The 23,181-nt window shown below is 36.5% G+C and overlaps 1 protein-coding gene across 1 annotated transcript in view; it reads left to right on the top strand.

Moving 5' to 3' along the window:
- The window catches only part of ADAMTS19 (ADAM metallopeptidase with thrombospondin type 1 motif 19), a 162,679-nt gene extending 141,870 nt beyond the window's left edge, over window positions 1-20,809 (top strand). The window contains exons 22-23 of the mRNA XM_076361925.1: window positions 17,361-17,538; window positions 20,487-20,809. Of these exons, the coding sequence (XP_076218040.1) occupies window positions 17,361-17,538; window positions 20,487-20,638 (330 nt within the window). The 3' untranslated portion in view covers window positions 20,639-20,809. The remainder of the gene's footprint in view (window positions 1-17,360; window positions 17,539-20,486) is intronic.
- Window positions 20,810-23,181: the final 2,372 nt, after the last annotated feature.

Genomic DNA, 23,181 nt, shown 5'->3' with positions numbered 1-23,181 from the left:
GGGCAACTAGTGTTTCATAGAATTCTGCTGGGGAGCTCCTATTTTATGACGGTGGGGTACAAATTGTCACTATCACATTACCATTTATTCCATTTTCTTTACCTTTTTCACATTTAAAAGGTGAAGTATAGTGTCAAGTGATTTTTTTTTTTTTATAGTGGTGATCATTTAAAATATTTGGAAATATTTTGGAACAGCCTCACAAAAACTAGAAGATAACCCCCCTACCTTAGCTACTTCAAAAGCACAAAGTGGTATAACCAGTAATTTTTTAAACAACAGAAGGAACTATCCTTCAGTAGCAGGGTTACTTTTAGAAGAAGATGTGTTTGGCAATAAAGTTTAGTATTTGCATTTCCATACCACAGAACTGCAGTAAAAACCTGCGTCATTTAGCACTAGCACCAGCAGGGAGTAGGCTATGGAGAAATGACCATCTGCTTTCTTAGTTGAAGCAGTCATTCAAATCGGGGTTGCTGAGGCTATGTGGGGATGGTCAGACAGTTACACTGTGTTCCCAGTGCCCTCTGGAGAAAAGAAGAGCTTTATTCTCTCAGTACTTTTCACAAACATCCATGTCATAGATGAATGTACAAGAACTTACTTCTTCCTGTTTAAAATTTACTGACATCTTGTATGTTCTGCTTTCCTCCTACAGTCAAAGCTGTAACACTGTCACCTAAATTGTACTTTAAACTTCAAAATTAGGAGATGAGGAAATACTTCATATGGAATTGACAAAACCTTTTGAACAGTTAACGTACAGCTTGACTGTGACTCGTGCAGCTGAGATTTTCCAAGATTTATACCAAAAAATAGATACTTTAATTTCTCTACAGAGACATGTGTTCAATTTAAAATATACTTGGATTTCCTTTTTTTTTCCCCTGTTACTATTCTGTTCCATTGCTAGAGTACATAGCAACATGAAGTCATGGCATACATGTTAATATGTCTGCAATGGGGGAAACAAATGGAAAGCTCAGATAAATGTAATCTTTGCTCACTGTCTGTTTCTAACACTGAGGTTCAGTGCAGCCTTCTGTGTTCACTGTTTTTACTCTTTACGATTGTTCTTGACATTGACAGAAGGCTGTTCCTTTGAGCAGAGCCAAGTTCCCCCAAGCTACTGCCAAGACTTGGCTTGAAAAATTTAAATGACGCTTCTCACACATTGAAACAAGAGGCTTAATGTGATCCTTATTGGCTTTGCTGCTCCCCTTGAACTCCTAAGGCATAATTTTAAATGAAACTTAAATTGCACTGTTACTGAAAAGATAACATTATTAATAATCATAGTAGTGCTGTAATGGAGCTAATTTGTTTTAGAGGTACGGTCACATAGAGATGAAATACTTCTTCTCCTCAATGTTTTAACAATAATATCAAGATCAAAGAAAATTTGACCAATATTGCAAGCTCCATAGGTCAATAAGCACATCAATCCTTCTAAAACTCTGACTTAATTTAAAAGTATGCTATATAACCTGGCCTGTATGCAGCATTAAACTCCATAATAGCTCTTAAGTCAGCAAGGTGGCTCAATACATTAAACATTGCTGTTCTTAACATTAGTTGGGCTCTGTGCCTGCCCTTGTGAGGAAAATAAGTATGATGAGAAAGTAAAGAATAAAGACTCAAACTGAGCTTCTGGAGCCAGCACCTAGCAACATTACCAATTACATTGTCTTTTCCAGTGAATGCTGTCCTTGGAATACCATACTTAACAATGTAAAAGTTACCTTCAGATGAGGAAAGTTCGTAGCTTATAGCTATTACAGTGCCAGTTAGGGCGAGGCGTAGCTCAGTCTTATTAGCAGCAGTGTCCTTTACTAAACTGCCCATTGCAACCTATTTCAAGGCTATACGAGGACAGTGTCATGCTCAGAGGAATTCATCATCTAAAGATAAACAAGTAGACAGGAGAGAGGTGAAATGAAATGCATATGAACCACATGTTTACACATCTACCTGGCTTACTAGAGAAGTTCACGTCATTATATAAGTCATTCTCCAAAAAAGACTTAAATGTCAACAGCATAGGGTGCTTGAAGGGCAGGTCTAGGGTACTTTACTTTACGTAGGAAGCTGTGGTTTGTTTGGGGTTTTTTTGCTATTATCTAGAATCTTCAGAACGTTGGTAGAATAAATGAAGCATGAGAGGCAGGATGAATTTTGGAAGGGAGAATAATTTGGAGAGTGGGTTTTGAAAATAATAATTAAAAGCTTAAGTTTGAGATGGTATTATACCAGAAACTTCTGGAGGGATTCAGCAGGGGATAATAGGATCAAAACAGTGGCCAACAGAGTAGAATTTAGGAGCAGCCATTTGTAAGATGTGAAGAAATATGAAGTGTGCGTGTATAGGAGACCAGAGAAGATAATATGGTATAAGTTCTAAAAAGACATTTGGCTATGGAGGCTGGAAAGAGGATGCATTCAGTAGAAACTAAAGAAGCAGCAGCAGCAGAATTTCTAAATAGTATCTATGTGTTAGACCAGAGATGCAGAGGAGTCAAATACGACATCTGGGATAATGGTCCCAATGGTTGGGATGAAGTTCACTTTGTCTCTAGCCTGAAGAAGCAAAAATGGGGAACAAAGGTTAATCTGCTAAATTTGTTCCAGTGAGTCTGAAAGGACATCTGAAGCAACTGCTTGGTTTTTACACCAATAAGTCCCAGAATTCATGGCCTATTCCAAATTATTTATTTAAGACAGTACATGCAGTGCTGTCTAGAAAGTGTGTGTGTATATCGGGGGGGAAGTCAAGTCTCCAGCTGTTGGGTGGAGACAGAGTGAACCCAACAGGTCACAGAGAGATCTTCCAATTGAGTGGTACAAAAAGCAGCTGTCAGTGATGAGGATTGCTTCTCTTCTGTCCCAATCAAAGAACATGTGAAAATGGAGAGAGGAAAAAAAACATTTTTTTTGCCAACTATTCAACAGCATGGGGCATTCAACCTTTGAACTGTGTGCTCAGACGTTTAAACAACCCCTAAATTTCCATAGCAAATGGACTCAACTGATTTCGTCTCCTTCAATTAAAAAAAATAGCATTTGGGTATTATTAATGTTAGAGTTTTACTGACAAGGTAATTAGCCTTGGTTTTATTCTTTGGATCCCCATCCCAAATTGTTAGCTCTTTTAGATTCCGGGAATGGAACAGTGCTGGCCGTGAGTCAAAATATGACACTATTAATAGATTTATGGACAAAGAAATTATGTGACTTTTGTGAAATAATAGAAGTCAAAATAATACTGGCATCACGTTAATAACTTTTATATTGACTTAATTATACAGTTAGTTTCCAGCAAATGAGGTATGTCTTTGTTTCAGAAATGAAGTATGAGCAAATCATATGGAAGATCTCAATATAATGAAATGCGAGTGGGGAGTTTTTTGTACATTTCTAACCAATCCTGTAATATTAACATCATTTGTTTCAGATAAAGTTTTTTTTATAGATCAATGTACTGTAGTATTTTGCCTGGAATAAATGTAATGTCATGTTAGTTTCTAGAAAAACAGAAGACCACCCTTAATAATAGGCAAAAGCACTGATAAGACTGGAAAGGATTTTAAAAGTAGACACTACCCATTTTGCACAAACACAAAATTACACATAAATGGGAAATTCTGGTATCTGTATCACACTTAGATCTACTGGGACATCTTTGCTGGTTTTCTGCTACAAGCCTCTTTAGAGTAAGCAAAGTTTTCGGGAATGCCAAACTAGAATCAAAAGGTAATTATGGGTGGATGTTGTGTTGTCTCTTGAATTGCATTATCTGTAAGTGGGGTTATATTAGAAAAAAATTTTAAGTTGTGGTACATCAATAGTTCCCATCAGGATTGAGCCTTGCTAGACCCCATAGAAACACAAAGCAAGAACAAACAAGAACAAAAGAAGCTTATAGTTCCTGCTGAAAGATGCTTGCAGTCTTATCTGACAAGTGACATGGTAGGGGGACAACTATATAATCAAATAGATAATGAAAAAGAAAAGAAGGAAAAAAATATTTTAAATCCACCTGATAACAGCTATTCTTTTTTTTCCTATGCGTCCTAGGACAGGGTCTCAAGCAGAAGGTACAGCCTTTATGCATTTGTTTTGAACGTTCCCTTCAAGAAGTAAACAAGTGGGTGCCCATAATGACCTTCTCATGGAGTACAAGAGATGGTATAATGCAAAAAGAAGGGGAACAGATGAAAAAAAACCAACCCTCATAGCTAGAAGAGGACGCCTGGAAGATGGCAGCATGCAGCAGAGGCAAATACAGCCCCATGCTTAAGTGGGTCTGTACAGCCGGAGTCTTGTGGCACAGTGTACAGCATGCTGCAGGGTGCCATCTGAAAGAGTGGTTTGGGGAAAGAGGAGATTCACTTACACAGCCACTGTTGTTGCCTGTCTGAGAAAGAAAAGGGTAACATTGATTGTTACAAAAAACAATCAGCAATTGTATGAAATTGCTTTGGACTGTGCTGATTTTAAAGAGTGGTTTTCAGGGAGGCATGCTGAGATGCACGCTGGGGACACAAATCAGTAGTGAAAAGGTTGACTTCTAAGTCACCTTCATAAACATTAACAGTTAGAGGAAGTCTAGGAAATTCCAAAAGAAAAGGAGATCTGAAATATACCTGAACAAGCTGGGTTTTTCTTACTCCGTGGTAGTAGAAGTAAAATGATAAAAATGCTGCTAAAATAGATAATTGAGAACTTTATAAATAAATGACGTTTTCTTCCATGTATGCCCAGCAATATTTCAGAACTAAATATTGTTAAGTGTTAGTATGCAGTCATAGACTTTGAACCTTTAGGCAGCTTTACAAATTTCCTGGGTGGTCTTTTCCAGCCGTATCTGTCTGGCTGCTATTTGCCTTACCGGTGTTTGGCACTCCTTAAAATTGACAGGTATGATTGACTGGACTCTGGCTTACTGGTGTGAGAAAGATGTGTGTATATCATCAAAGCAGACTTTTATTTCTAGTGAAGCAGAAATTGCTGTGTCAGTTGGCATGAATTTTAAAAAAAATTTCACTATACAATGTAGCCCATTTTATTTTAAGTTGAATAGACTGTAGGTATCCATGCTGTACGCATGATCTCTGTTTTGCTGTTTTTTATTGTTGACAACTAACTGTCCCTTTAGCTTCTGTAATTACCTTCTGTACTGGCAGCTTGTCTAGCTGTTTATTGAATTGCCAGATTTGGCAATCTGGCATTGCCCAAAAGGATAGATAGCTGCGGTAGATATTTTAGTGGTATACTGGATTCAGAGATCCAGGGCATCCACTGGGCTTTGTGATCTGACACCTTTCTTTCCATAAAAATGACTGTGTTTGAAGAAATTACTCTTCCTACAGCCTTACTGAAAAGTGACAGTGTGGGTGTTCAGCAGCCTTAAAAGTGCTGATATTGTCTGTTAGCATTAATGGCCCTTTTCAACTGTGATGAACAGAGTCGGGAAACTGGGGTCCAAAAACTGCATATACCAGATTTACAAAATGTTAATATATGACAATTTTTTTGTCATTTAAAAAATCATCTTTGACTATACACAATGAGGTAAAAAACTTGAATGTCGAGAATGGTAAGAATATTTTTCAAGCATCCTTTAAAATTAAAAATTAATTGCTTCAGCTCCCAAAAATTAAGCTGAAATGTTTGCATGAGAAGTGGATTGGTCAAACAAGATAACTGTCAATTGGATAGGTTCTTGGAATGGCTTTTTTTGGACCAACTAGGTGAAAGGCTCCTTGAAATTTTACAGAGTAATACAAAGGTATGGCTTCAGGGACAAAGTTTGGTTAAACTGTTAAGCATCATGGCATTTACTGAATGTCTTCACAAAGAGAAAATCATAGGTGTACATTTGTATTGCAACATTAAACTTTGATACTGGATCTTATTTTTAAAAAGGAGATGGGGATTACCTTCAAGGGAAAAAAAATTAATTAGAAACTAGAAAACTAGAATTAGAAAAAGAACCAAACACCTTAGCTATAATTATTAGAGGTAGAAGTACAAGTAGGATGCCTTTGAATAACTATTAAGTGTTTCTACTACAGAGAAGATAGCAGGAACCCACTTGCTTGTGCTGAGGCTTGCTCAGTGCTGTCTTTCAACATTTGGACATTGTGATCTCTTGGAGCAAACAAGGCCAGGCGAAGGAGACAAGTTTACACCTAGCAGGAGATGTGTCATGCAGCTACAAAGGCAGAAGTCACAGAGGATAGCAGTAGCAGCTTCCCATCACCTCCTTTGTCACTGCCACTGTCTTCCAAGCCATTCTAGCGCAGTCTAGATCAGGCCAAATACCAATTCCCAAACTTTTCTGATTGTGGGCCTTACAGTGCCAGGCCAGGCATTACTGCTGCAGGGGACTTACGTATGCACACATATGCATATAAACATAGATTTAAATAAAGAAAAACATTCTTGGGAATTGCTGAATAGAAACAATGTCCTATATCCAGGACTTCCCAGAAAAGCCTACCAATTTTTGTTGAGGGCTGCTGGGATCTTTGAACAATGAGTCTTCTGGAAGGCTGATGCATAATTCAGCAGGTAGATAAATGGTGCTTTACCAGTGAAATCTTTACTCACACTCTGTTACACAACCATTACAATACAGAACTTTATAGCCCAGCTAGCAGGATGCATATCCCAGAGTACTCTTCTGAATGAGGAACAGTAGTAACACTGAGCATCCCTTCAGTGTCCTTGTGCTGACACTATTCTTGCTCAATCAGGCTCGGTCTAAAAATACTATTCTTAAAATTTTACAAGATAGGGACTACACTGACCATCAGAATTGCAGTGTCCCAAGGAGTTACGCTGAATTTATGTGCAAAAAATACCATCACATAACATCACAAGTAAGTAAGAAAGAAGCTAATGGAATTAGAAGTAACATCGAACGGCAAAGGCGGGGACAAGGCAAACAGGAGCAGCAACTTCTGTTTTATCTTCTCAAAATTTCACTTAACTGAAATGAATAGCTTGTGTATGTACAGCCCATTCTACGTAAGGATCTCCAGTCTCTTTACAATAACTGATTACGTACCTGAGTCTACGTTGTTAAGACTATCTCAGTATACAAACTAAAAAACACTGCTGTTTGTCTGACTTCTAATGGCTGGTCCCACAGTTTGGAGGAGAACACCAGTCCCCTGGCATTCTGAACCACATACTTTTTTTATCTTTTCAGCGTAGGCTTTTGAGACATGTTCATTACTCTAATTTCTGACTTAATGTTCTTTCTTGCTTTTGCTTTGTGATGTGCATTGGGCAAATCATTTCATCAGTCTGTTCATGATAATGCCTAGATTCTTTTCTCTGATAGCGGACAGGTCTTTGAAAGCTGTCAGTGTGTGCAGGAAAATTCAATTACTCAGTCCAGTGCTGAGACTCAGTTAAGTAGGCGTTCTTTTGCCTGGTGTATCTCCATCTCTAAGATCATCTCTCTCTCCTTCCAAATGTTTTCCTCAGTATCTCTGACTATATCATCTGCCAACGTGTAACTCATTTAGCCAGTTCACTTGGGTTCTGTTAGAATTTATGTAATCCTTCTGCTCTTGTGGGATCTAATTGATTTTTGTGAGTTGGAAAATTTTTTTCTTTCATGCTTTTTTTTTACCCTATCTTTAATGCAGTTAATGTAGATAATACTGCTTCAGGTGCTCATTTTTGTGATAAACTTGATCTTCTGTAAAGTCCTCATTTTGCCACAAAAGTATTTATTGCTGTTTATTTTTTGTTATTTTGTTTTAATCTGTGTGATTCTCACTTTTTACTGTTTTCTAATAGCTTGTAACTAGTTACTAGCTGAAAATACTTTAAAAATATAATTAATAACTAATTCTTGAAAATTTCTTTTGAAATAATTGTTTCAAATTAAAGTCTGTGATTTCTGACTGGCAAGACAGAATCAGAATAGCTAGTTAACATTATTCATTTACCAGTTTTAAAGAATTACAGGCAATATTACATATTTTTAAATACTATAAGAAAGATTTACTTTTCTGCTTTATCTGTGCTGTTTCAGGCTGTTGTCCATAGATTTATGTGTAATCTCCAGAGTTCCCTCATCTAATCTTGCCACGAATACTTCCAATAAAGTTGACATAAAACAGAGTTCACCCAAAAGTAATGATCATTCTTTGGTAAGTTTATCACAGGATCACACCAACTCAGGTCAACATTGTCTATCTCCTGGCCCTCTGATAGCTCCCTCAGGACAGTCATGCTTTTGGGTGACCTCATCATACATAATGGAAGTGTTACACTTCAGTATGGTTTTGCTACAAATAAAGCAGTTAGAATCATTTTCTGGAAATCCATTTTCTTCCAATGAAGAATGTGTTTAGACATTTTGAAGAGAAAATTAACCAGTGGAAGTTTTATTGATAGTTGTAAGTTATTTTTCTACTTCATTTTCTCTGTTTCTCTTTTAAGGTTTTTATTTCAAAAGTAATGACCTGTATGTGGGATCATGCTATTTCAGCTAAAAAAGGCCTTAGCGTTCAGTTTCCTCATAAACTCTCAATTTGTAGTGCTTTTTTTTAAATATCTTTCATATCCATTTAGCTGAGTTACCTGCTATCACTTCAGATCTTCATGATTTAAAATTTGGTAGATATAGTGAATGGAAATAAAGTCATGGTTAGGGATAAGCTCTTTCTTTTACTTATAATACTACTGGAAAAACTCGAGAGTGCTACATAGCGTGATGCTATTTAAAGGCAAGTACTTAATTTTATGTGGCACAAAACAGCTTTTTGACATATGTTTCTTTGATTTTTGAAAAGTAAATAGATAAAATAGTAGAAATTTTTAAAAAGAAAGGGGTTTCCTGGAGGTTTCTTTTCCCCTTCTATGACATTTCCTTTATGTCCTTAATGGGTTCTTTGAATTGTCTTCTCATTAGAAATGCCATAATCCTTTAATTACATTTTTGTGACAATGAGCTATGCTTTTCCCTGGAATGTTTTCTACAGAGCAGCAGGCCAGCATTGTGATATATGCTAACATTAAATTATATACTCAAAGGCTAATATTTCAAATTATTTTTAAGAGTTCATTTTCATCAGTCCAGAATTACATACTCCAACTAATTTCATCAGAAAGATAAAGGTAATTATGAGGTCGTCAAATCTAACTGCTTCCAGATTCTTGTTTGTGTGTTTGATAGTTATAATCCATGGAAAGTCATCTTCTGCCAAAATACCATGCAGTGATATCTCCGATATGAAAGTGTGAGGTATAATAATGTCTTATTCATCACTAAGCATTAATGGCAATAGTATATACAGTATGCCATATAAAGGATTTTTTACAAAGTGTTGACAGTATAATACCGAGTCTAATCCACTAAGTGTGAATCCTCTTACAGAGTTATGAATTGCATCTGTACAACCAGTTTTATCACATGGCACTAACAAATAATTGTCTCCTGGTTTCTTTGCTGACATACTATAAAAGTGACATACAGCCTTAGGCAAACCTTTTGTATCTTTAGATTTGCTAAAATACCCATAAAGACATTGAACAAGCCATAGTTCTGTAAAAGTGCTGTTGACTGGAGTTGTTTGTTTTCTTGGCTGGAAGGTAAAGATCCTAAAGAAATGGTGCTCACACGGTCTGCTTTCACTTCCCTCATCTCAGACTATCACAACCATCACAGATCTATTTTATCAAAAAAATTAAGTTGAATATTTTGTTTCAGCTTTGTATCTGTATTGCCTTTAGAAACAATGAAGGATAAATACAATTTACAGAACTGGGAAAATAAAAGCTAAGGCTTCACATCACTGAGAAGCATGGAAATAATTTTATGGTTGCCCTATAGATCTAGAAATTGTAATGGTCTTCAGTCAATTTAGAGAGTATATCACATTTAAGCTTAAGCAGAGATACACATTTTGCCGGGCACCTTTACCTGAAAAAAAAGGGATAATAATGTGGTGGTGAAACTGTTGGCTTGAGTTTTGGACCAATTGCCTCTTTTTTTTTATAGAAAAGTCAAGCTTGCCCTGCAATTTAAAAAGTGTTCTTTGAGGACATTTGTATATTATCAGTAAGTCTGAACATCTCCACTTTTTACTGTAGACTACTGCAGCCATGTAGAATGCTGAGGTGTAATTAATCATTTGCCAGCATTCAGCAGCTTATTTTTTATAAAATCCACCAGTGTTCTGATGTCAAATACTATTTAACAATGTGTCTAAGGTCCTAAGTAAGAATAAAGAACTGATTTTTCAGGTGGAGTTATGCTTAAAATGATATTAAATCTTGAATGTGGTTTTGTATTAAATAGATCTGTAGAAAGTATCAATACAAAATTGAAAATGGTATGAAATTAAAGTACATCTGGAGCATACAGAGAAACATTGCTTCCTAGATCTATTATGGTATTACAGTTTTGTCCATGCTTTGACATGGACATAGATCATTAATGATGAGAGAAAAATGCTGATACCTTCTTTGATTTGGGGGGGAAATGAGAGGCTGTAATACAGTCTGTTGTTTTTATGGATCAGGACTCCACGTTGTCATACATGGAATTTTTGCAGCTTAATGCTAAGTCTTCACTTTGAAGTTTTCAAAAACTTTTATCTTAGTATTTTTTTGGAAGATAATACAATCATAATCAGCTTTCTGTTTGTGGAGGAAAGGAAAATCTTCAAGATAAAGGCTTTTAAGTCAGTATAAAGCTGGTGGAAGAATCCACCAGAAAAAAATACCTTTCCCTTTTGCTCTTTTTCTGCTTCCAGAGGGATCCAAATCTATCCTGTGTGCCTAGAAAACTCTTTAGTCTTGCAAGAAATTTTCCCTTCAAAATTCCAGAGTCTTCTACCCATTCCTTGCATAGTCTGTTAAGAAGTATATTGCAGCACCTGCCTTTCCTGAGCTTGAGGAGATTCTTGTCCCACCAGTGCTTCTGTAAGCGGGCTTCCTAAATGAACTAATAGGTCCAACTGTCCTAACAAAACAAACTAGCTAGTTTCATTGAGAGAAGCAAGATTTTTAAATCATGAAGTGGTGACTGTGTTTCATTAGTTCATACAAGAAAGAAATTGGGGAACTGAACCTGGGGTTCAAATATAGACAAAAAATTTGCTACTTCCAAGCTGAGTCCAGCAAGTCTGTTAAGATTGAAACCTATCAAACCCACTATTGATTCAGAGTAAATGAGTAATGATATTCTCAAGTATAGATTTTTATATACTGTCCTAGAAAAAATTATTTGTTTTTTGTTGTTTCATTAATAATCATATTACACCAATTTCTACATGGTTTTCCTCAACCAAATTTTACTTGTAAACTTTCAGTTGCTTCTTCTCTTGTTACCAAAGGCAGTTTTGCATCGTCCACCAAACAACTGAATTGTTCTGCAGGGAAACTAACAAGGATTTTTTAAAAAAAAAAGAAAGAGAAAAGAAAGGTCCAGATTCTTAAGATGAGGTGATGAGAGTTTTTTCCATAGGAACCCTATCTCTAGCCCAACTTATCAAAGGTGAGCTGGGGCTCTGTCTATCTTACTTTAAAATCTTACCTCTTCTGAACAGTTATCCAGTACTAGTTACTACAGAAAGAAGAGCTAGAAAGAAAAATGGGGGGGGGGGGGAGAAAAAAAAAAGGAGAAAAGAAAAATAAAATAAATAAGGACAACTCAAACTTGCTAAACTTAGGAGAGGCCAACAGCAGAATTTTTTCAGCTAAACTTAGCACAAGTTCTGAATTTTAAATTTGGCATTCGCATACTGAGGTGTTGGGTGTGTCAGAAATGAGAGAGGCAGAAAGACCTTCCTGGAAATGATGCATGGGAGAACTCAGACTCCATCTTATGTTTGGATCCATTAGTCCCTCTTTTTCTATTAGTTACACTATTCACAAATGCCTTTATAAAAAAAAAAAAAGTTCTTAAATAAACTGCAGATTATTTGCTTTACCTTAGTAATCTCTAAGAATATTGCTAAACTCAGTATAAAGTCTTTGTTGAAAACAAATGCACCACTTTATCTACTACATGCCTTCAAAAGCAAACTTCATAAAAATACAAGATACGTGAGAAGATTGCAAGCATGTCAGCAAATATTAATCCTGTTGCTAAAGTCTGATTGCTTGCTATCCTTGTTTCACACTCACTTTATGAAAAGGTTGAAACCGCTTAAATGCTGGAACTGATGAACCTATACATAAATGATTAGGAATGCTCTGCTAATAATTTCCAGTAGAACTCATCACTGAGTTTCCTTATGAGCACATCGCTCTCCACTTTGAATGCTACTTAGACTTGTAAAAACCTTTTATTGAACAATCCATTTATTCTTGAAAATAAATCGTCCAAGTCAATTCTGTTAATATTGTCACGGATTGGACTTTTCATTGTGGATTGTATCAGCCTCTGCAGCGATTGCCTGTTGTCTTGGCAGAAGGATACATTTTGACCGTTACTGTCTGCCAGTGACAATTTTTCCCTTAATTTAGGAATTCCTACTTCTTATGAAGGCCAGCTGGAAGCAGCTAAGGCATTACAGCACCTTCCTCAGCTGTTGGCCTTGGGAATATGTATTCTCTCCAGAATATATATCTTTGGCAGGGAACAGAAAGAAGGAATCTTGGGTAACGGGTATGCAGGCCAAGTGTAAGGATTGTTATATTTAACGCCTAGGTTTCTGTCCTTGAAATTATGTCTAAAAGAAGTTCAAAAGTAGGACAAAATTCAAACAGGGTGGGTAGATTTTATTTGAAAGAAAGAAAAACTTTCAAAAAAAATAGCTGTTAACTATATTTATCCAGGAATTTTTTGTAATCTTTAACAGGAATGTTTTACATGTCTTGCTGCTTGAATGGTTTTACAGTACCTTTAGGACTGTGTCCAAAATGCACAGATTAACAGCCACATAAAAAAACCTCTGGCTGCATATTAGAACATTTAGTCTAAACCTACAAACACAGTTGTCCTATGAGAATTTTTGCTGATCAGCTACATGGCCTTAAAGTGTAGGTCATCTGAACAGTCAGAAGTAAAATGTAATTAACCACCACAAAAATAAAGTGTAGCATGTGCAAGAGTGACATTTAAGAGGTAGAGGGAGTGGGAAGAAGAGCTATAGAAAAATATTCTTCATTCACTAGTAATAAAATAGTAAAAAAAGTAATAAAAGCTATGGGTTGAAATTAATCTGAGATCTGCTGAATTGATGCAAGTTGCTACAGATTGGTTTGGAGTGGACATTTTCTGTAAATTTTATATACATAAGCTTTCTATTAATATACATAAAATCATGGAAAATACAAGCAGTTTTGACAGATAAATTGTTTTCTGATTAAATTCACTGCTTAATATGAAAAAGTGAAAGTATTTTTTGTTTCCTGTAAGTTGAAAGCTTTGTTACAGTTTTAAACATGGAAACTCCAGAAGTATACGGAAGCTATGCTACATACCTATATACATATACTTACATATATATATACATATATATATACATACAGCTACATACCACAAGTGCTACCTAAAATGTGACAGCTGCACATCCAGTGAGAGGTATTTGCCTCAGGTTGAATATTTTCAGTGAGAGAAATCCAGAAGTGAGGCAAGCTTAGGAGACAGTTTTGGAAGACTCTTCTTCAGCTAGAATGTACACATGCATATGCAGTAAAATGAGTATCAAAATGAGGGTCAGAGCTGTTGCTCTGAGTTGCATCTAGCTGGTTTGCAGAAGTTGACGTCTCTCCTAGTGAAATTGGACCAAGTCCATACCTTTGCAGAGTGAAAAAGAAAAATAGTATGGATGCCTTTTATCCTCCAATATTCAGTGGCTGCTCTCAGTTATACCAGCAGTCAGCTGGTGTGTATGCAGCACAAATTCAGGTTTAAGACCACTTCATGGAGACAAACAGAAATCTCACTCTTTGTCTGTATAGCTAGCAAATGCACTGCTAAATGCCATACCTGAAGTGTGTTTTCCCTGTCTCATACAATTTCATACTACTTTGAATGTGAGATAATATAGATATGGTAAAGAGAGATTATTTTTTTCTGGCTTCCAATCAGTAGAATTCTTAATTCTGAAGTCAGACGCTGATGATGATGATGATGTATGAACAGGGAAGAGCACAGCTTGACTATCAGATCCCTGATTGATTTTAAAACACTAGTGATTTGGAAAAATCTCTCTTTACTTGTAAACTGATCAGACTGGCTTTGAAAGTTTTGGATTGCAAATCAGTGTGGTAGCCCTGCCTCTTCACAATTTTCCCCAAATATCTTACAAGACTTAATAAAAGTTCTCAGTTTTATAAAATAAGAATAAATACAAAGTTAAAAATTAGTACATTTCTATGAAAAAAGAAGATAAAACAAAAGGCAAATTTCCTATTTTATTTCCTGCTTTGCCACATATTTCCTATATGAACTGAGACATTTTATTTTATCATCCTTTAGTGTCAGTTTCTTCCTCTAAAGTTGGGATGTTAATAAGTAGGTCATGCAAGACTAAAATTAATTGTTCGCAAGATGTATACCTCTTTGGACAGAAAACAACATTGTAAAGCTTCATAACGCTCTTTGAAGTATCTCACAAAGGCCAGTAGCAGCTCAGTCATTAAAGGGATGTTAATTTGCCAATTAAGATTTTAATGCCAAAATCTTGCCATATTCTGCATAGAAACTCAGGGCCTAAACACTCATTAGCTGACAGATCTGTCTGCTTGTTGTGTATTGTCTCAGTTGCAGTCACGAGAAGCTTTCAGGCCAGAGTTCATTTGATATAGAGAAGATATGACTGCTGCCAGAGTGCTCTCCACAAAGGCACCTGCATACATGAATTGTTATGCATTATCAATTAGTAGAAAAACCATTGGAGCCCGTTTTGTCAGGAGAAGTCCAGTGTTTTCAAAACCCATTCTCCCCTCCAGTACTCCAGATGGCTAGGTTGCACCTACTCATTTTAGGATAACCAAAGGTTAAGGGCAGATAAATTATTTTTGGGAGATCTTATGTACCAGATTCACCTGCCTGTCCTGTCCTCCTCCTCTGTAGCTGATAAAAGAAGATACATACGTACTACAAGCTCACACATACTCTAGCTTTGGTTAATAAACATGCAAGTGTTTTACTGAAGGGAAAAAAATACAATACTGTGTGCAAAATTACTCTAAATTAAGATCATTGTGATAATCTTTAAAGATTATCTTCAACTTATTACCTTCATTGTATTATCTTAATCATATTACCTTCATCTTTCCTTCATTCTCAGGTTTTGGGGTTTTTGGTGGTGGTGGTGGTGTTTTTAAATTTTGCTATTCCATTGTCTCACTTGTTATTCCATTAAAATATTCTGAAGAGAAACCTCTCTGAAATTATGGAGAGAGGAATCCAAGAAGTGGCTGGAATTTTGGCAAGATTAATACAGATGTTCTGGCTGCTACTGTTGATTAAATTTGGATATATATATGTGTGATTATACATGTTTATCATGTGCATAATGTTGGCCATTATAGGAAATCAGATTATTTTTAGCTGCACAGGGAAAAGGCAGAGAATTCAGGAAAAGGAATTCTGTTGAGAGGCTTTTTCTCATGCAATTTAAAAGCACTATACTAAATTCAAAGTTGATGACAGACTTCTACTTTGAAAATACTTCAGTACCAGCTGGATTCCCTCCTGTAAACAGCATATTTGTTCATATGTTAAGCTGTGGTTGCTATTGAACAGAAAATTATGTATTCATAATTGAATATCTTTGCATGCCTTGGCTCATGCAGGCTGTATGTGATTTACTTTGCAAGAAATTACAGTTCTTTATTGACTTTATGGAGTTACTCCTGATATACATCACTGAGAACAGAAGCAAAATCAAGTCCACTTGCTGCCTCTATAGAATGCCAGTGTTTGGTTTCATGTGGTTACAAGTTGAAGTGTGCTTTGAACCGTGTTCAGTCCCTTGTGAAAACACCCTTCAAGTGTATATCCTAAGTCTCTTTTAACTCTCTTGGAGTCTCATGAGTCCAAAATACATGAGTCTCCCTTCTCTTGATGTACATATTCGGGTGCAAGCCCTCTGTTTCCCATTTGGCATGTGTAAATCTTTCTTCCAAGTAACAGTGTTTAAAATGTCACTCAAAAGCACACAGATAAAAAAACTAAAGGGTAAAAACCCCTTTAGTGTTTCCTACACTCAAAATTTATTCTTTCTTTTCAGAAAAATATACTTCTCCATCTCCATTTTGAGACAGGATGGTTGGGAAACCTCTTTTGTTATAGCACCCTCTCCTTGTCTTTCTCTCCCATTTCAATATTTTTTCAGCTGCTTCTTGAAGCCTCCCAAGGAAATGTGTTCTGAGTATTTATGTAATTAAGATTTTTTAGAATATTTTCAAGATTATGTGGATGGTAGTGGCATAAATTTTCAGCCAGTGTTCATATCATTCATTGCAAGAAATTGATTAATATTTGAAGATGTCCTCTATAGTAAATTTCTCCAAAACTTAATTAAATTTGTGGGTACTTGAGTCAAAATCATTAGCAGGTAGGAGCAAATTGTAATATATAATTTTCTAAATGAATTTGTAGTTAAAGCAATAGAATATATGTCAATAATAATTCATGCCCTGTGAAATTTTGTTCACAAAAAGTCAGTGAAGGGAAAAGCATGTATTTTGTTGGTTTGGAATAGGTTTTTTATGCATCTGTACAGCACTGCCCAAGTTTTCATTCTAATATATTATGTTACTGAGATAGAAGTACAACATTACCATTGTTACAGTGCTCAGCTGGTTTATTTTCTCACCTCATTCTCTGTGGCAATAAGATGGGAAGGTTCATTAAAGGCCAGATAGCATGTTGTGTGGTTCATTTGTGGGACACAGGTGAAAACATGAAGATGTGACGCAAAGACAGGAGGCATACACTCTGCCCAGTAGAAAGAGCACTTTAGCACTGGCAGGAGTAATGGCTTAATTAAAAATGCTTCTCTCTGTCAGTGTCTGTGAGCATTTTCTTTTTTTCCATCACTTTCACCACCAATAAGAGTAAATTAGGATACAGATACAGCAGAACAGCCCCTGCTCCCTTCAGGCACATCGCTGCATTTCAGTTTCATCACAGGCTCTACAAAATGGACCTTGACAGCAACAGGATGTTGGAATCAGTCCTTTAATAAATACTGCCAATTTATTTGTGCTTTTTGAATTGATTTTCCTTTAGCTAACAGAATGGAAGGCAAAAATCTTGGAATGCTGACAACTGAAGAGCAGCCACTGACTTCACCTGGACTGGCATTTCACCTTCATGTTTACAAGCAAAAATACCTTTCGAATGAATGTGTGTCTTCTGTGTGTTCCAGTGCTCCGTCACCTGTGGCAAAGGGATGCAGTCCCGAGTCATCCAGTGCATGCACAAGATCACAGGAAGGCATGGCAATGAGTGCTTTTCATCAGAAAAGCCTGCAGCCTACAGACCCTGTCATCTCCACCCCTGCAATGAGAAAATTAATGTTAACACAATAACATCACCCAGGTTAGGTAAGCAGTCAAAATTACACATTCGTGCTGGAAATCTCTTTTTAGTTCTTTCTCTCCATAGAGTAATGATGGTCCCAGTTTAAAAAGGGACTAGTTTAAAAGACGGCTAGGACTCAGGAGATTTAAATTCTATGCAGAAACTCATCTCTCTGCCTCAGTTTTCCAGTGTGTACATCAGAGACTGTACCTCAGAATGGTGAGGGGTTTTGTTATCCAAGGAAGGACCATATTATGGGACTGTATGATATTATGGACACAAAACCTCCGAGATGAAAATATGTTTATATTAGATACATTATAAACATATTATATATGTTTATATATATTTGGCCACTCAATTTTATCAAACATTGCTAAAGTAAGAAAACTAAGTTAAACCACAACAGAAGGAAAATTACTATCATGAAGATATTTGCTGTTCCTGGAGGAACTCAGGTCTCTGTTAGTCTTAAAGAAATTATGTTACTGCATAACTACAGAACTCTTAATTCTGTTGTTATTTCCTAGTGGTTTGTTGATGATGGTCTTACCAATTAGCTCCCCAAATTGTTCATCTGCTTCCTGAGCATGACTGGGGAATATTCAAAGGCTTGCTGTAAGACAGCATACCCTTTCCAGATGATTTTCCAGAGTCCTTGTTAAGATAAACCCTCCTGTCAAATAGATTACTCCTGCACGGAAAGCATGTCTAACATTTCAGGCTGTATGTAATCCTTCCTTTGAGTCTGTGAAGGGTTTTTCTCTTTGAAGTTTTTAACCCTTAAACATTTGTGTAGTAGTCATTGTTTCAGTTTGCTGGATGAGATGGCAGCTGTTGCTTATGGCCCTGTCCTCTGCTATTTCACTGTTGTAAGGTTGCCCTTCGTACTTTATCTTTCTTTGTTCGGCTGATCTCTCAGAAGCAACAGGCTATCATTCCATCACTGACACTCTCCCTCTGGTGAGGTATAAGCAGCTTTATGTCACAGAGTAAAGTGAATCACAAAGTTTCACAGAAAAAATACAGCGTCAGATTAATTAAAATTTGACTTAATGTGAAGCGCACAAAAAAAGATTGGGCTATGTTGTCCTGTAGAATGGATTATGTCGCACTGAGGTTAGTAATCTACAGGTCAACCTCATCCAGCAGGAGTCAGAATCCAGTCCGATAGAAACATTAACATCTCCAAAATACATAATGCAATGCTTCTTTTGAATATATTGATCATTTTGGCCTCCAGTTCCATTCCTATTATGCAGTATAGATCCTCTGGATTTGGGGGTAGGGCTAGTGGAAGCTGATGTGGATTGCACCATCTCTGCTCTTTTATAAATATGCTCTCAGTTTCTCTTTCCCTTCTCTTAAAAAAGGAGAATAATTCAAATCTTCTGTGAGACTGACTTTTTCTTCAGTTCAGTGTTTATGATGATTTTTGGATGATGTCTGTTTCTTGTGCTCTATTTTTCACTGTTTTCCCATATTAATTCCATGTATGCGCTACAGCTTGAATAACTGAATGTGCAAAGACCTAAATTTGGTACCTGGGTCCTTCTATGATAAGCACTGTAAGAGGCTTTCGTAAGCAAAACAGGTGGGTGGATTAACAGATGTCTTCACAAGAAAAAAGACAACACACATGAAAATATGCCTGTTTTGTACAACAGGCATAGAACAGAAGTCAGGCTTCTTCATCTGAATGTTTATGACTGCTAGAGAGAACTGAATAGTTATAACAACCATGGGAGCAGGTAGAGCAAACCAAACAGTGGCTTTTCAGGCTAGTGTCACTTTAGAAGGTTTCTGGGGAAGAATTTGATAGTAGGGGATTCCCACAGTTAGAAAGCAGCAACAGACTACTGATAGAGCAACCTGAACGTGAAGGTGAAGATAAGACATGAAAGATGTGAAGGTAAGGATTAATATCCTGACTTTGACATGGAGGAGGGAAGACCCATTGGAGTGGTTAAAAAGAGGGTGATGCAGTCAGACCAATGTATTGGAAGACAATTTGAAAAAAAAACATTTTGAATGTACTTGGAGAGGAGAGAAGAAGGTCAGGAAGGTAAGAAGTGCATAGTATTTGTGCATTTGAGAAGCACAAAATGCAATAATTAGGCCTGGACAAGTATATTGCCAATTTATCAACTGTCATTGATTCCATACTGTAAGTTTCATTTTTCTAGATAAAATGGATTTGCATTACGAAATGCACCATGGGACTTGGTAACTGTCTTCAAACCTTATGAGTGCCTCATAGCGTGGCATCTGTAGCGTTCAAGCTAGCAAGACAGTATATTTCTGTTCCTTTGAACAAAGAAGCCTAAAGGTCTAGTAAATTATTTCACTTACAGAGAAAGATGATGTAAGACATCATGTAGTTTCTTCAACTTCCATTCATTGACAACATGGCACAAAGTCTTGTTTTCTTGAGCAAAAGCTGATCTGAAAACCAGCAGCAGCAGTATCCATGCTTTAATTCCTACATTTCCCTACCTGCCTCTCATAAAAAAAAATCCCCTTAGAAGTGTCATTGAGAACCCCATTCTGGTATTATTCAAGCTGAAGCTTCCTGTTTTTCCAGTAGCAACTTCCGTCTCAGACTGAGGGCAGTTTCAGCTGGAGCTGGCTCTGCAGCCCCCATGCAGCCCTGGCCCTAGCCCACCTCTGTATAGGGCAGAAAGATGGGCTTCACTCTCTCATGAGAAGACAGCTGCATGACATTAAACCAATTAGTTTCAATGCAACTTAATCCAATTTATAAATTAAGCTGGCCTTAAAAAAATTTAATGTTGAAAATATTGACAGCAGGGAGATTTTTTTCATCCGTCTTTTGTTGAGTATCTACATCTATTCTCCTTTCCCTTCCCCAAATACACCTCTGGTGTCCCTGTCACCTTTGCTACCTGATTCTTCACTAATAAATGTAACAGTAATGTATATATGGGATTTTGTTGTTGTTGTTTCACAGCTGCTTTAACATTCAAGTGCCTGGGAGACCAGTGGCCTGTATACTGCAGGGTGATAAGAGAGAAGAACCTCTGTCAAGACATGAGGTGGTATCAGCGGTGCTGTGAGACGTGCAGGGACTTTTATGCGCAAAAAATGCAACAAAAGAGTTGACCTCTGTCAGGCTGGCTGGCTCTCAGCTCTTTGCAATCTTATTATTTATAAACACACACACACACACGTACACACACACACACACACACGCACGCTTCTTCAGACCAAATATTATCAGATTACATATAATTTAATCAAATTAATTTATTTTTGCCTGCCAGACATCCTTAATTGTTTTGGTTAGACAACCAAGTTGTTTTATCCTCTGACGTTTTCGTGATTAATTTTTATATGAACAATTTTGGATACATTTATCAGAATTTTTAAAAAATAGTAACTAGTATTTTAAATGTTTATTTTCAGTAGGGTCATCTCTCTGTTGCCAAAAAAAGTCATGCTATCTTGAATTTATTTTAATTTAGCTGAATAGTTTTGTTGTATATGGAAATAAAGCCCTTTTTAATTTTATTATATTTTTGGCATTCAGAGTCAGAATGATCTTGTGTATTTTGCAACAGATGTTGAGGTGAGTAAGCTAACATTATTGAACAGGTTATTACAGAATGTATTGTGAAATCAGTTCATTTGATTTAGAAACATACTGAAGGGGATAATCTACTGTAACTTATATTATAAACAAGAAAATTAAAATAGCTAAGTAGGGATTGTGATCATTCTCATGGACACATACTTGAACACAAGTATTGAATCAATGAAACACTGTAGAGATTTACACTGAATCACTGTTGCACTGTTTGAGGTAGTGTAGAGAAATGCAGTCCTAGAACTTGTACCATCCTATGAATCCACGTCTGTACTGTTTTAACATGTCACTTGATTTTAAACGTTTTGAAACAAAAAACCCATGCCCCTCTATACCTTTGTGTGTCCTCTTGCAGATTTACGAATGGAAGAGTCCTTCCTCCTGCCACTTGTATGAATTAATTTGTTAAACATTTTCAGTTCTCTGTTGACAATTTAGAAAATAGCTTTGTAATACTACTTTAGTTTTATCTTTGTTTTATGAAAAAGTCTTTATAAAAATGAAATGTTTTACAGTTTTGTGAAACGTTATGAAACAGCTAAAATTTTCCTTATGAGAAAATATTGTACATGATTCACATGATTTTTACATTTTCAATAAAAGGTAAAGCTTCTTTTGGTATTTGCATTTTTCCACTTGTGGCCATCTGTGTCTGGTAGCCGAGTCCATCGAGCCCTGCATCGCAGTGGGTACAGCTACAGTAGTCCCTACAACAAATGCCTCCTGCCTCTTGACTTAGGCACCTTTCTGCAGCTGCAGGCAGACAGGCCACTCTGTGAGCCTTGATATATGGAAAGTTGGGTATAACAGAGTAATATTCAGTGGAGGAGAAGTTACTTATCTCAGGTGAGTTCTATAACCACTGAACTTGGCAAGAGGAGAGGGGTAGGTCCTCTGCCTCCAATTTGTGATGCAAGCCTTTAGGCACGCTCTGAAAATATGTAGGAGAGCAAACCCTGAAGGCAAGACAGATGGAGAAATGAGTCTGAAATGCATCATATTTTCTACTCAAAGCAAAAAGGGAATGCATCTTTATTTGATTGTTCCTTTTAATTCTCTGCAAAGAGTCTACTCTATAGATGTGATGTAGATATCCACACAATTTAATAAACTGAGGCACCCCATCAGGACTGCGATTCTGTCCAGGAAGAATCGTTAGCTGCAGTCTTAACTCCCGTTGAAATCAACGTATGTGCTTTCAAATAGCTCTACTGTCAAAATCTTTGGTTTGGCTTCTTACTGCTGTGCATTCAAAAACTTTAATGATGCCACTTTAAATGCTACTTTAATGATGTGCTAATGTATCATTTTAAATTAAGTATCTTCTGGTTTTAAAAAGTAAAGAAGGAAAGAAAAATAACTGACATCATGGAATGTGATATTATATTTTGTATAATTAAAAAGTTTCAATGCACAGAAAATTCAGTTGCTCTTGGGCATGTCACAGACACACATTTGAAAGTCTAATAGAATTATTGTAGTTGGCAGGCAAAAGAAACAATCATTATTTTAAATTTTCTTCATACTTATTTAGTACCCAGTCCTGCTAATATTCCTGCATTCACTTGAATCACAACAATAAAAATCAAGCGAAAGGAAAGATGTCTCCAGACTAGGGGCCAGAGGACAGTCTTTTATCAGCCAGTGATATCATCTGCACAATTTTGAATGTTTATGCTCTGCTGTTTCTGAATATTCCACTTACAAGAATGTCGGCTTTATCTCAAAATGGAAAAGTACATTTTAACTCTGCCTGTATCTGTTGAAAACAGATGAGTGACTTGTGCTGAAATCATCCTCCCATCACCCTCATACAACATCATAAAAGAAAAGACTTGGATGGGAACTGGGGATGGAAAGTTGCACAGTAAAATGACGTTCTTTTTAAATGTAATGAGTGAAATCAGGATGTTGTAATGCTGATAGCTCTGGCTCTGACTCCTTTGGCATCTATAGTACAAAACTATTAATTAGACATGTGTGAATCATTTTGAAGCAGTTCTGTGTCTACATAGCAAAAATGCCTCTTCCTTCTCTGCATGAATTTGAAAGGAAGTTA

Source organism: Aptenodytes patagonicus, chromosome Z, assembly GCF_965638725.1.
Source record: "Aptenodytes patagonicus chromosome Z, bAptPat1.pri.cur, whole genome shotgun sequence".
In the NCBI taxonomy this organism is placed as follows: domain Eukaryota; kingdom Metazoa; phylum Chordata; class Aves; order Sphenisciformes; family Spheniscidae; genus Aptenodytes; species Aptenodytes patagonicus.
The sequence above is the reverse complement of the archived record's forward strand: the minus strand, read 5'-3'. Positions and strand labels throughout refer to the sequence as shown.